The following is a 13,710-nucleotide window of genomic DNA, read 5'->3' on the forward strand; positions in this document are numbered from 1 at the left end:
GATATCTGTTATTCCTCTTACAGGGTACACATCGTTACAATTCACTTCTTTCGATTATTTTCTTTTTAGTAAATGATAATTTGTAGTGTTTTGAAACAATAAATAATCCACGGACTCGGCAAAAATATAAGGTCGAAATTTCTGTGGCTGTCGGATAACAGGTCGGATTCAAGTTGAGATCTGAAAATCGAGAAAATTCGTCAGCATTTACATTTTTCTGAACACGCATCAATGTCGACTGTACCTATAATGAGCGCCGCGAATCTGGATGTGGGGTGGGATGCTTCTCCTTTGTCCGATCCGAATAGTGGCGATTTTGATTGTATTGAGCGCACGCAAGAGGTCAAGGTGGACGCGAATGACTACTCGCGCTTTAAGGACATCGGCAAGGACCTAGATGACGAGGACGAATCCACGGAGCAAGAGAATGCGCCAGCTGCTGTCGAAGCGGCCGCTTCAAAGTGCCGCAATTGCAGCAAAACCGGTGCTAAGCTTAAGTGCAGCATGTGCAAGCGAGCCGTGTACTGCGAACGCAAGTGTCAAGCAAGCGATTGGCAGTTCCACAAGCGCACTTGCAAAAAGCCAGAAGCTCCGAAGAAGCCCGATGCGCCGCGTCAAAAGCCCTCAACTTTCGCATCTCCTATTAAAGCAACGACTTCTTCAAGCAGCAACAAGACCCAACCCACAAAAACTTCTTCCGTGGTAGTGACGCATGAGCCCGACTTGCCCCAAAACATGCGTGGTTATAAGAACGGTTTGCCGTACTTTCATCGTGAGTTGTCGACGGAAGAAAAACAATTGATTGGAGATATTGCACCTCAAAAGATTAAGTCAAAAGCGATGAATGTGCGTAGTAGGAAGGAAATAGAACAAGTGTGTGGACTGACGTATGTATTTTGATTCTATAGACGGATTCGGTGCGCCATGATGGCTCGGCGTGGAATAAAGCAGGAACATTTGAAGAGCGTGTAGTGACCAGATGGGCAGAAAACAAGTGGAAGGAGATTTTTACGGGTGCTACGTATGCAGAGAGCAACTTGCAGGCAACTTTCAAGGCCCCAGACAAATTCACGGGGGACGCTAGCATTTGTGTCGTGCGAGGCAAGAAACGCTATCTATACGATTTCAGCTTTCAGCTGTCTTTTGAAGTGACTATTAGCGGTGGCAGCCCTTGCAAAGGCACGTACAGCTTGAATGATATTTCCAATGATGAGGACTGCGAGGTACGACAATTGATGATGTCTCAATGCAAATGATATAATTCAAGCATCTTTTCTTGTCTTACAGATCTTGTGTAACCTGACGAAGAAATCTATGAATGCGAGTGATCAACTTGCCATTCAAAAGTTTACTGCCACCAAGAATAGCGGTTTACAAAAAGAGCTCATGCGACTAATCAATATGTTTGCATCTGAGTTTCAGCAGCTATAGAAGGAAGGTGTTCAAAGCTTTGGCGATAAATTCACAAGAACTTTTTACGATTTGTGCACCAGTATTCAAGTTTTCCGTCCTTCTCGTAGTTTTCTCTTGATGACACGATCTTGGGCGCGACTACGAATTTAATAACAAAGTTCGCGGTGATAGGTCAGGATTTATAGCATGCTCGGAAGCAAGGCTTGTACGGGCCGCGATCATGCCCATGTGGCAACTTTCAAGAATATTGTGTCCTTGCAGCAATCCAAAGACCGTGCCGCCAACCATACTGTCGCCTGCAGGAATGTAGTCAACAGTGTTTTCTGTTAAAAATCTTAAGCTTCGTACCTGCTCCGGTGCAATTTGTTGCGCGAATTTGAGTACCCGGATGATGCACTATGCTTATAAGATGATTATTATTAATGCGATGTTGTCCCCAGATCTCGACTTGAAATTTGCAGTCATCCACCATCGTGTTCAGGTCTCGAGCACACAGATTAATAGAGGCGATCAAAGCACCGTGCCTTCCTAGTGTGACGAGGATATACTTTGACCTTGTCGTGTCGCCATTGGCCATGGAAAGTAGTGCTATAACAGTAAGAAACATGAGAATATTGGTCAAATCTGCTCGATAAATATGCAACGTACTTGTGATAAGGTCCTCCTTCAGCCGCATCATTATTTCCATAGAAAAATATGCGGATTCCTTCACGAGCGGGAAGTGGTCGCCTGGTTCAGAGCATGAATTGACGCTTGCATTATATTGCTTGTTTCGAATGGCCTCAGTGATTGCGTGTAGCTCGTCAAGGTTTGGAGACATGTACTTGAGAAACTTGAGTCCACCTCCTTCGACAACTCGGACTGCTTTCTGGACAGAGGTCGGCTCAAACCAAGTATCAATGCCAAAGTTACTACTACGCTCGAAGAGCTCCTTTATCGCAGATGACGTAATATTTCCATCAGCGATCACAAGCTCTGCAACCTCAATTTCTTTGTCGGAGATCGAATTTATTTCCTAGTATCGAAAGCAGCAAATGAATACGGAACACAAGCGGCCGATAACTTATTGACACGTACGATCGCCTCAAATCCGTTCATGTCTGCAACTGCGGCATCCATGTCGCCACTTGAGTCCAAAATCGCCGAGTACACAGCCGTAGATTTGGTTTCAGAAATGGAAACACCACTGGTTTGCATACCCAGCTGTTTCAAATTTTCTAAAAGAATTGAGCCCGGGGCGTCATTCCCGACACACGACACGAGCAAAGGATCAAGTTCAAGCCGGTGCAGACATTCCGCAATATTCCTGCCAACACCTAAGATATATCGTCCGAAGTCAAAAATGAAGGGTCTCGGAAATTGATAGATTAACCTTCCTTGTCCTACCTCCGCTAGACTGCTTAATCTTTCCGATATTTGATGTGCCACGTATTAGTGACGAAGTCGAAGAACTAATGATATCAAGTACCAGACCACCGGCCACAAGCACCCTTTTTCCTGTGTTCGCTCGTGAAATTTTCTGCAAGGCAATTAATTGAGTGCGTCAAAACTGTCAACACTATAGAGAATTAAACTACTATAACCTTTTCTGGAGCTGAATAAGCTTTGACAGTAGGAGTCATTCTGACTGGGTTCGCCAAATGAAATAATGCACATGCAATCTACAGCAACGACGTAAGCACATAGCTATACGAGGTGAACAACCTATCATTAGCGTTTTTACCTGGCTGCCGACAATAGCATTGTTATATACTAACTCGATATTTGACTTGAGAGAAGCTCCTTCCGTAATTTCATTTACTCTTTTCAATAGAAATGGCGTCACAGCTTGGCCGTGAATTTTCTTAGTCATTACTTCTTGTAGACCAAGCTGACATCTTAGATGTTAAAAAAGCGATATCGTTACAAGTGAAACGCATCAATTACCTCAATCGCTTCATTTACGAGCTGTGATGGCACAGGCATTGAATTTGGAACAGCTACAATGTGGCCATTGGGTAATAAAAGCGCATCACTCTCGTAAATAATGCGCGCAATGTCCTCAGGTGTGTCTTGACGCAGGTGAGCTTTCTCGCCACTGTCTTGTGTGTAGAAGGCAGGAAACTGATCTGTCTTGTACCCAATCACCGGCACGCTCTGCAAGAAAAATAAAGCAGAATTATCAGCTTATAAGTTTTACCTCGTCGTTTATTTGAAGTCAATCCTACATGCGTCTCTAAAGCCTCCAATGTTCGTGGAATGTCAAGAATCGACTTGATGCCGGCACAAACGACAGCCACTGGCGTCCGTGATAGCTCAATCAAATCGGTCGAGATGTCTACATTTGACCATTAGAACCTTTAAGAGAAGCGTTCCTTTAATTTTACTGCGCACCCATGGTCTCCTCACAGAAGCGATGGACTCCCCCAATGCCTCCAGTTACGAAGACTTTGATACCAGCGGCATGAGCGATACGCCTGCATTAAGTTGTTACTTTCTTAACACTAAATTCAATAGCATTACATATCCGCCGACGCACATTGTGCTAGACACGGTAGTGGCGCCCACGATGTTCTTGTCTATGACTGCAGCAGCCATGTCCCTCGTAGAGCATTTTTTGGCACTCGGACCGAGCTCCGCAAGCTTTATTAAATCGATTTCTGCCAAACCTACTTTTAGCATACCATCACCGATACAGATTGTGGCAGGACAGGCTCCTTCTGATCGCACAATCTCCTCCAGGCGCTTTGCCATGTGCAAATTTTGCGGATATGGCATGCCATGAGAGATGATGGTCGATTCAAGCGCCACCAATGGCCTCTTTACGCGGCCATAAAGCGCCTCTGAAACCTCCTCACTTAGCGCCAACCGCTGGCTTAATGCCGACCCGCTTCGTCGCCACATTTTGCGAGACTTTGGGATCTTTTATGTGACGAAGGTACCCTTGATGGTGTCATGCCCTCCTATTTAATGCAAGAGCAACCGCATTATAATATAACAACTATTTGCGCGAGCTTTGACTCGGCACATGCACTAACGACAAGCACTCGTCGTGATTTCATTTATAGTAGCGGTAACATCGCTCGTTGACAAACATTCTGCTTTCAATCAAATAGATCTGGTCGTTCCAGAAATAAAAATATTGCATCTGCACAAATTGATTCGCGGAGGCATCAAATATTTATGGGTTTCGCGCATTCGCTCGAGGTGCTGTACGCACTGCTGCGGCTATATGTGAACGGAGTTGTATCATCATTTGAATTTTCCAATATTCCATACCCACATCTTCAGCAGCGCCTGCAGCAGACATTACGTGCGGTAGCGCTCACAGTCTTTGGCGCCGTTATCACCCCTCTTGTAGTGTTGTGTTTTGAGCCGCTACTCTCTCCGCTGGAGTTTCCTGGCTTTACAGCATTTATATTGGTGACAATCGCACTATGGGTAGTCACGATTTTTCATCTGACTCTTCGATTTGCACTGTTGCCTACACCTCGGCGAATAGAGACCGAACCGGTCCGAGGTCGGCTCCAAGCCGCCGTCTGTGTCATCGTAGATGCGGTCAAGCGCGTACAACAGCAACCGCAGCTTCCTATTCTTATTATCATGTGTGTGGCTCACTCGTATGCATGGAAACTCGTGTTGTACAATGCAATGGCGTCTAACGCCTTCGTTGCTATGGATTTTGAGTCGTTCGCAATCTCGGGTGGCCTTGTGGCGTTTATATCGTTTATGCTGTTTGAGAATAGTCTTGTGGATGACCCATTCGTGCTGGACCCACGCGCAGCCTTTTCAAGAGCCATGAAGAGAGACATAGTGCGTGCCATACGTCGCGGAGTGCTCGTGTACGTCGTAGGACGTGTGTGGAGCTGGCTGTTTAGTAGCAATATTGAAGCAAAGCTCACGGTGCCAGAAACGTGGTTTTTTTCATTGAACGTAGTAAGAGTATCATTTCAAGTTACAACAAGTGTGCTGGAGAACTTTGCACTTCTAAGTGCAACATCCGTGTTCAGAATCCTGTTGTTTCGTCCGAGTCACCAGGTAGTGAGCGCTGCAATTCTTAAGACTAACAACTTATGGGACGCTCTGGCAACAGTGAAGGCGAAAAACGAAGACGGTCTGGATGCGTTGTTTTCGACGGTAATCGTGGCGAACCCACAGACTACCTTGGCGCTGCATGAACAATATGTGCAGGGCCTCCGAAATCGAATGGATGCGGCAGCCAAGATGATCTCGGATAAAAGGACGCCGAAAGCCCCTGCAGATGCGGAAGATGTTCAAATTATAGACAGTTTGTTCAAGTTTGACAACTTACTCTGCGGATGCAAATTTAATGCTGCAGCTCGAGGAACGCTTTTTGTTTCTCGTGATCGCTGGAACGTTCTTTTCTCTTCGACTACTGCAGTTGTGGATGAATTCACACTGATGTTGCAGATGCTCAACTCGTTACCCGAAAAAAAGGGCGATGCAGACGACAACTCGCCTACTGGCCCCTTGGCTCTTGAGCAATCTGTTGCTGCTTTGCATCACTTTTTGAACACGCAGCGCGATGTTCACTCGTTGTTTTTGCTGCAGCAGTACCCCCATCTTGCAAATCTCCGCATCTCGACTGCAAGCGTGAAGTCCTCCATTCGCTTCTTTGTCGAGTCGAAGCTGCAGTTTGCAATTCGCCGCAACCTAATGATAGAAGCACGCCGACGGGTATTCGATCGCGTGAAAGTAGTGAATGCGGCAGTGTCGCTGCTATGCCATCTTGTAAGTGCCTCGCGCTCAGAAGATAAGCAAGGATTTGTTCAGGTACGATTGGGGATGTATTAAAAGACAATGTTTTTTACTATTTATAGTATGCCTCGTCAACTGTAGCACACTGTACCTGCTGTGCTTACGTCACTTGTAGAGTGTCATAACGCTTTGATCGCGTACATGGAGACTTGCTTGAACGAGAGCAAAACGACGAAGGTTTATGTGAAACAAGCCACTGGCTTAGCAAAAGGTTCGTCACAATGCGTAAAGATGTGGCATGATTGTTGGCTGAATAAAAAGGTGTGTCATTAGGTGTCGATAGCGGTATTTATCGCATAACCGAATGTTTTAGAGCCGAATTTTCCCTTTTTGCATTTCCACCATCTGTCAAAACGGCGCTGCATGCGTACACAAGCTTCGACGAATAAACTAAATTTGTTAAAATTGATTCAATTTGCAGATGAAAGCGTTTTTATATTGCTCACGTAATCGAAAAACCATAATTCTCTTCCGCCAACGCAGCGACGAAGTCAACCATTGAGATACACTGAGCCAAACAGTCATATCAGTCATTTTCACCGACTGGTATTCAAGGTGTCGTACCTGTTCTTCATCTGGTGCGTCGGGAGGTATTCTTTGCATGGCTTGGAGTGCTGCAAACTGACATATTGCTATCAAAGACGCTGCATTTGCGCCATTTGTCTCCTCAACAAGTTTACTTAGATGAACGTCTTGGCTCCACGGCATTTTGTTGCGTTGAATCTCCAATATGGCCTTACGTTCGTCAGCGTTGGGTAAGCCGACGTAGACAACATTTTCGAAGCGACCTAAACACGGTTGAAGAAGTAAACAAATGTTTATTGAATTGCGAAAAAGGTCTTGCGATACCTACCAGGCTGGAGAAATGCGGGATCAATAGCAGATAGAGCATTCGTTGCTGCGACAACGAACGTGCGATTAACCTCACTGCAATTTGAAGCAATTGCAGACATTTCTGACGTATACACATCGGATACTGCCTTTAATGTATCCAACTCGATAAGCAGCTGAGATATCATTCTAGATGTTGTCTGACCAGCCGTTAATCGGTTGCCAAATATTGACTGAAACTCGTCAATGAAAATCATGCACGGACTAAGTGCCCGGGCGGTATCGAACACACGAGAAATAGCTTTCTCACTCTCACCAACTTCAGCTTTCATAAGATCACTAGCTGACAGATTGAGAAAATTACATCCGCTTGCTTTTGCTGCTGCTTTAGCAAGCATAGTCTTTCCTGTGCCTGGAGGTCCATGCAACATTATTCCCGATGGTGGAGAGATCCCCATGCGACGAAATACATGAGGCTTCTCTAACGGCCACACCACCATCTCGATCAAGTTCTGCTTGACACGCTCTAGTCCACCAATGTCGTCCCACGAGACATGCGGGACAGAAGATATAAAAGTCTCTGTCCCAACAGTGGCACAAGATATTTCACGAGCAGATGCCGCAATTTTTGGTTCTAAAATTTCCATGCTTATCTGTTTGTTGTCCATGTTTGATAGATGCGAGCAGATCTGCTGAGCAATGGAGACAATGTTACTTGGTTTCTGGCCGTGGCGAATCGTTAACGACATGAGGAATTCCTGGCGGAGCAGCTCGGTTGACGGCAGCAGCGATATTAGTAATTCCATCGTCCACAGCTTCTCAGGTACCTATTTGCACCATTTCTTAGTGAGCCTGTCAGCAGTATAGCTGATAAATAACACAACTTACATCAAGGAATACTTCTTCCATGAACAGCTGTCGCACTTTTGTGTGTAGAATTCCAAGCTCTGTCACAGTGCCAATGACTGCAATGCGAGCTGAGTCTTCTTTTTCTATTCAGGCGGAAACGTGAGTAATATATAAATTTATAACACAAAACAGCTTTGGCAACTAACGAATGCTGTCGAGGCATCTCACAAATTGGCAAACAAGCTTGTACTTAGACTCATCTACAATCATCGGGAACAGTAATTCTAGATTTTCGAGTAACAATACACACGGTTGGATTCGCAGCGCAGCCGAGAAAAAGTCCTCTAAACGCAACTGTGAAGAAGCTAAGAGCCCACCATCGAACAAAAGCAAATTTACTCCAAATTCTTTCGCAATCTGATAAACTAGTGTTGTTTTACCAGCACCGCTTGGCGCGTGCAACAGTATTGAGTGAAAGGCTTCGATCGTCCGGACTGAAGCATTTGTCGATGACATAGACGTCATTTGAAGAGCCATCGCCACTAGCACTCTAAATTTTTGACCATGTGCCCCAACAGGCTGATACATGTGCTTTGTTAGCGATGATGTATCTAATAGTGACGTAGCGGACGGAAGTATTAAGATTAACGTCTTGTCAGTTACGAGTCCACCCTCAAACGCAACAACTTTATCGTTGCTAAGTTGTCCAAGGAAATATGCTCGATAGCTCCAGTCTCCGTAGGCTAGACCATCACACTGCAGAGTAAGAGATCCCGCTTGTCCTGTCAAGATTCGATTCCGCAGCAAGCTCTTTACAAACGGAAGTGCAAGCTTTATCTGATCACCCTCAGGCGCCAGCACCAAGCACTGCACAATTTTTTGATCGGACGGTGCCATAACATTTGCCTTCATTTCACCGCATATTTTACTGCAGTCTATCACGCTCGTATCTTTGCTGCACGACGGCCAATGGTCAATGCGAACCCTTGAATCATTGTTTTCCGCTAATTTGTTATCGATTTCTAACCGAAAAACCCGCGAATGGTGCAATTTACAGCAGTTTAATATCAAGTAGCATCCCCAAGTAGCTCCCAGCTCCTTGAATGTTGATGCAGAAACGTAAGCTGTGCTGGTGAGACTACCCGACGCGGTCACCTCTACTCGCATTAAAGTGTATCTATGTCACTACATTAAAACTCTTTTTACTGACAACCATCGATTCCGCAATGACATGGGTCGTGCCTAATGAAGATGCCGTGACACTGGGCGAGCTCAATGGCGAACTGTATAGCGTATCAAAACGAGATGATGCCCACGCTGGTGACGCATATATTCGATTTGGTGGCTGCGTGTTCCCACCTGCCCAAGTATCGTGTCCAAAGCCTCGTCAATCAAGCAAACGGGAGTCGTTAAGCGACAAAGAGGATGAGGAGCTGCACCCGGGGGCGCTGGGGCTATTAAAGCGTGCTTTCGAATTTACAAAGATCTTATTGACGCAAGATGAGCTCTCAATTTTTAACAGCGTGTTAAGTGCCGCTGGACGAGTCGTACACAAGCTGAAAGCTGCGATGGAGGAGGAAGATCTGGTTTTGCAGCCGTCAGACGCGAGCACGAAAAATAGCGAATGCATTGTAGACTTAAGCTGGCACCCGGCGCGAAATGTACTGGCCGTGGCGCAACGTGATGGCGTCGTAGCGATGTATCACGTGGAGAGTGCGACGTGGGACACAAGAGTGTTAGAGCACCCTAAGCAGATGAATATCACCAGCATTGAGTGGGGCAAATTCACGAGTAATACGCTGGCTGTGGCATGTAGCTCAGGAATCTTTCTATGGAAAGTGCCTCAAAAGGACAAGGAACCTGCACTGCAGGAGATCTTACTTCATTCAGGCAAAGAGGTGTTTAGCTATCTCTGTTGGAATGCAGACGGAAGTTTGCTGGCAGCCCTTACGACAGGATCTAAGACAGTAACTATATTTGACACTATATTTTCGAGAATGACAGAGCTGCAAAGCCCTTACGTCTTGACATCGCTGCACTGGTCACCAACTGGCGAGTACCTATTTGTGCTGACTGAGTAAGTGATGTGCCGGCAACTATGCATTCTATCGACTCATTTTTATTGGTTTATGAAGAGCTGGTGTATCATTAATGTGGGAGACGCTAACATGGAAGCGAGAAATATGGGAGGTGGCGGCTGGGGTACGACTTGCAAATTTTAATTAATTTTGTATTGTTTTCAAGCTATTTGATATGTTAACTTTAGAGCTGCGGATGGTCAAATGATGGTCGATGCCTTCTAGTGGGTCTTCGTAATAATCATCTTTTATATCCTTATATATTTCAAGACTTTCCTCCCTCAATAGGCACGTGCTTATACAATTAAACTTGTTTCGAGTCATGACGCCACAATTTATTCGTCTTGGTGATGATGCAGACGCGCATATTGGATCGCCTCCTCTTGATTTTGCTGAAGTGAAGATTTTTTCACTTGACCGAAGTACTTCTGCGTAAGCTTTTTCTAAATATTCTGATTTGTGCGCATCAGTAATCTTTGTGTGGATATTATCGAAAGAAATGTTGGTGGCAAGGTTCAAGACATTTCTTGGGACCCTAGTGGAGCAAGAATAGCAGTCACGTATCGGACAGCAGATCATCAAGCTAAGACTGCAAAACTTATTGCCATATTCAGCGTGACTCGGCAACCGTTTTTGATATTCACACGCACGTATGGACTGGTAGCCTGACGAAAGCGTTGAGCGTCTCATTCTAACCACCATGTTATCATGTAATGCATTCTTAGTGGGCTTTTGCGCGGGCCTCCAAATGCTGGTGTACCACGCAAGCTAGCGTTTGCTTCGACATTTGAACACGGCGCACTGCTGAGTGTTGCGTGGAGCAGCGGCTTAATCTCCTTTCATCCATTTTATTTGAAATGCCCCACAGCTTCGTAAAGTTTATACTAGTTAAGTATGCCTGGAATCAGCTCGAAATACTATTTGAAAGTCACGCAGCAATTTACTAAAATGTCTTGCATAGTACATTGGTGTATGAGCGTGTCTTCTGTCGCGCAGGTTGAAATAACTTAGCAAAACAAAGAGTTCCGTAAGATATTCATCGACTGTCATTATTATTGTCTTCATGACGAGCTAGCTTTTCATAGTGATTGCTTTTGATAAAGCTTCGAACGTCGTAGACTGGAATTTACAATTAGTGCAGCGATTGGATAGAGACAATCGCTGCACTAATTGTAAATTCGTGAGCTCAGATCTGGTGCGTTACAACTTCAGTTAATGTCTTGAAGCGCAAAATAGTTGTGCAAATGACTAGCAACGAACTATTGCGGATATATATTTTAATTGAGTGGGCGTACAATGCAGATAGGACTGAAGTGCTCGCGCTAATTTACAGCTTTCAACTAGCAAAATCGTACGTGTGGGTTTGCTATTAGAGACAAAGATCAGAAGACCTTACTTGCTAAGATTTTCAAGAAAAGCTTCGAAACAGCGATAAACCGCAATTTGACACCTACATAAGCTTAGCCTGTTGCAAGACAAAGTGCAAGCAGCCGATGAATGTTCTTTAAGATTCACCTTGATACGAAAGTTTGCTGCCTTAGATCTTTTGCCTGATCTTACACGGCCTTTGAGCAGTCTTAATGAGTGTCATACACTATTATAAGTTTAGCAGCAAGAAGATTTTTGGTTATTCGTTGGTGGGCCGCTAAGATCAATCGTCTCTGGTACGTAACTGCAAAAACATTAACAGCGACAGAGACTTGCAATGAGATAGAGCCGTTGGGCACATCATTCCAATACGAATTTCTTACATGTCATCTTCTTTGCCCTTCTGTAACGCCGAACTCGCTATCGTCCAGAAAGCTTCCTCCACGCTCGTAGCCTCCTTAGCACTCGTCTCAAAGTGCTGAATTGGCTGCTTATATTATCATTGTTAGCGACAACGAAGTCTTTATACGAAACCATGTACAGTCATGTACCTGCTGGAGGTTCTTTGTGCGGCACCACTCCTGAGCTTTCTGCTTTGGAACCTTCCATTATCCATAAATGAATTATTACCAATACTTATTGAACCACGTCATAAACGCTCCTGTGTTACCCTTCGATCCGACTCTTTATCCACCTTGTTGCCCAGTACAATGAAAGGAAAAGCGTCGGGATCTCTTGGCCCTGCCTGCGCTAGAAACTCGTCCCGCCACGAATCAAGCTTCTCAAAAGACTATGCAACCATCTTTAAGCTAACACGTGCCAATGACTTTATATATGGATGCAGCTGTTAACCTTGGGATTCGTGATATCGTACACCAGTACACAGGCATCAGCACCTCGGTAAAAAGCTACGCCTAGACTTTGGAAGCGCTCCTGTCCCGCCGTGTCCCAAATTTGCATCGTCACCAGCTTATCGTCCAGCATGATCTCCTTGGTAAGAAAGTCGGCACCAATTGTAGCTTTGTATTGATTGCTAAATTTCTGAGTCACGTATTGATTCATCAGCGATGTCTTCCCGACACTACCACAAATTATTATACACAAATTGTTAATGGCTGCATCTTAAATGACATGGTGGCAAATTGACGAACCCGCTGTCACCGAGAATGATCAATTTGAGAAGAGCTTTTTTGCGATGAGACATAATGTCACGCAAGAATTCTTATAGCAGCTAAAGCTGATCAATTCTCTTTCAAATTTTGACCAACTAGATGAAAGCAAAGATAGATCAGATATGGCTACACTTGATGTTGTTCTCATTGTTTCTTAATGATCATCAAAGGAGACGCCTGGCCAAATTGAAATCGCGGTCGATATCAGAAAATTTAATTGGTGCTTTAGTTGAGTTAAAACAGTTAATATAGCTCTATGGCAGCTTCGGTGATAATCATTCTCAAAAAGCTCAATTTATTTGCCATTAATTTACATTTGCTGTAGGTATTTTGACGCAGAGCAGCAGGCAACGCAGTGTACACTTTTCACGCACGCTGTCTTCTGCAACATTTCAGGTCAGGTGCATACATGTATCCATCTATTCTTTAATTACTTTAAAATAACGCTGACAAATGGAGCTGAAGCTGGTTTGCTGTGTTGGTCTCACAATAATATAATTCAATATTGAATCAAACCAGTAATTAAAAAGAGGGATCAATCGAATTACCAGCATCACACGAGGGTTTCCAGCACGTACGGGGCGCCGAATAGTCGCACAATTCTGAGCGTCGATTTCGTTTATAGATCAATCGACTACTGCGTAAGACAGCGAATCCAAGTATGCCTTAAATTGATCTATATTTTCATGCAAGCTCTTTATTGTTTTGACAGCTTTATAAATGATGACCTCGATCTGGAAAGTAAAGTGTGGGAATCAATAGGAGGCGATGGAACTTTTGAAACTCGTCAGTGAATTTGAAAGAATCAGGTAGTACACCGAAATCGCTCGCGACTCGTTGCTGGTGGCGTCGTACGTGTGGGTCTAGCCGATTGTAAATGTGAAATCATCGCCAAATTTTGATTGTGTAAGATGGAGCGACATTATGATTATAGAAGCAAATTTAGCTCTCGAGAAACTTAGAAACTAAGACACATGAACAATAAAGGTGGAATACAAACAAAAAACAACAAGAAATAATTTATTGTAATGGTGACAACTAATCAACTTAAACCGTATGCGTAAAGATCAACCTCCTAGCTATTCTTCCTTCTATAAACCATCTCGAGCCGATATGAGGGCAAAAGTGGTTAGTAGGAAGTCAGCACAAAGCACCACCCGTAATGAGGGACGGTACCATTCGGTCGCATCTTGTACAAACAGTGTCAAGTGAAAAAATGTCACACTTACATATTTCGTCGT

At 44.4% G+C, this 13,710-nt stretch overlaps 5 protein-coding genes across 5 annotated transcripts; 2 read left to right on the forward strand and 3 right to left on the reverse strand.

Moving 5' to 3' along the window:
• Window positions 1–231: 231 nt before the first annotated feature.
• Window positions 232–1,431, forward strand: CCR75_000245 (uncharacterized protein; the record flags this gene model as incomplete). Its single annotated transcript, XM_067958353.1, has 3 exons — window positions 232–846; window positions 909–1,223; window positions 1,288–1,431. 3 exons carry the CDS (start codon window positions 232–234, stop codon window positions 1,429–1,431), a joined length of 1,074 nt encoding a protein of 357 aa, XP_067814286.1.
• Window positions 1,432–1,551: 120 nt separating this feature from the next.
• On the reverse strand, window positions 1,552–4,454 carry CCR75_000246 (uncharacterized protein; the record flags this gene model as incomplete). Its single annotated transcript, XM_067958354.1, has 11 exons — window positions 3,932–4,454; window positions 3,787–3,869; window positions 3,621–3,730; window positions 3,340–3,549; window positions 3,137–3,283; window positions 2,991–3,074; window positions 2,800–2,932; window positions 2,491–2,729; window positions 2,062–2,428; window positions 1,762–2,001; window positions 1,552–1,736 (listed from the first exon to the last, which is right to left on the reverse strand). Exons 1-11 carry the CDS (start codon window positions 4,294–4,296, stop codon window positions 1,552–1,554), a joined length of 2,163 nt encoding a protein of 720 aa, XP_067814393.1. The 5' UTR covers window positions 4,297–4,454.
• Window positions 4,455–4,558: 104 nt separating this feature from the next.
• CCR75_000247 (uncharacterized protein) lies at window positions 4,559–10,981 on the forward strand. The gene is made up of 11 exons (XM_067958355.1): window positions 4,559–6,186; window positions 6,253–6,382; window positions 6,445–6,679; window positions 6,736–7,825; window positions 7,897–8,010; window positions 8,095–9,928; window positions 9,987–10,053; window positions 10,118–10,217; window positions 10,289–10,361; window positions 10,427–10,579; window positions 10,655–10,981. The coding sequence occupies exons 1-3, from the start codon at window positions 4,576–4,578 to the stop codon at window positions 6,558–6,560; spliced, it is 1,857 nt and encodes a 618-aa protein (XP_067814392.1). The 5' UTR covers window positions 4,559–4,575; the 3' UTR covers window positions 6,561–6,679; window positions 6,736–7,825; window positions 7,897–8,010; window positions 8,095–9,928; window positions 9,987–10,053; window positions 10,118–10,217; window positions 10,289–10,361; window positions 10,427–10,579; window positions 10,655–10,981.
• CCR75_000248 (uncharacterized protein) lies at window positions 6,614–9,018 on the reverse strand (the record flags this gene model as incomplete). The annotated part of the gene is made up of 5 exons (XM_067958356.1): window positions 6,614–6,679; window positions 6,736–6,959; window positions 7,025–7,829; window positions 7,891–7,994; window positions 8,058–9,018. The coding sequence occupies 5 exons, from the start codon at window positions 9,016–9,018 to the stop codon at window positions 6,614–6,616; spliced, it is 2,160 nt and encodes a 719-aa protein (XP_067814395.1).
• A 218-nt stretch (window positions 10,982–11,199) lies between the features above and the next one.
• CCR75_000249 (uncharacterized protein) lies at window positions 11,200–12,501 on the reverse strand (the record flags this gene model as incomplete). Its single annotated transcript, XM_067958357.1, has 6 exons — window positions 11,200–11,601; window positions 11,681–11,784; window positions 11,849–11,899; window positions 11,968–12,087; window positions 12,150–12,378; window positions 12,449–12,501. The coding sequence occupies 6 exons, from the start codon at window positions 12,499–12,501 to the stop codon at window positions 11,535–11,537; spliced, it is 624 nt and encodes a 207-aa protein (XP_067814287.1). The 3' UTR covers window positions 11,200–11,534.
• Window positions 12,502–13,710: the final 1,209 nt, after the last annotated feature.

This window comes from Bremia lactucae, linkage group LG10, assembly GCF_004359215.1.
Source record: "Bremia lactucae strain SF5 linkage group LG10, whole genome shotgun sequence".
NCBI classification, from domain to species: domain Eukaryota; phylum Oomycota; class Peronosporomycetes; order Peronosporales; family Peronosporaceae; genus Bremia; species Bremia lactucae.

Coding starts and splice junctions, on each gene's coding strand:
- CCR75_000247 (XM_067958355.1), top strand. CDS start 4,576: ATGGGTTTCGCGCATTCGCTCGAGGTGCTGTACGCACTGCTGCGGCTA. Junction 6,187..6,252: donor ATAAGCAAGGATTTGTTCAG/GTACGATTGGGG, acceptor CGTCAACTGTAG/CACACTGTACCTGCTGTGCT. Junction 6,383..6,444: donor AGCCACTGGCTTAGCAAAAG/GTTCGTCACAAT, acceptor GTGTGTCATTAG/GTGTCGATAGCGGTATTTAT.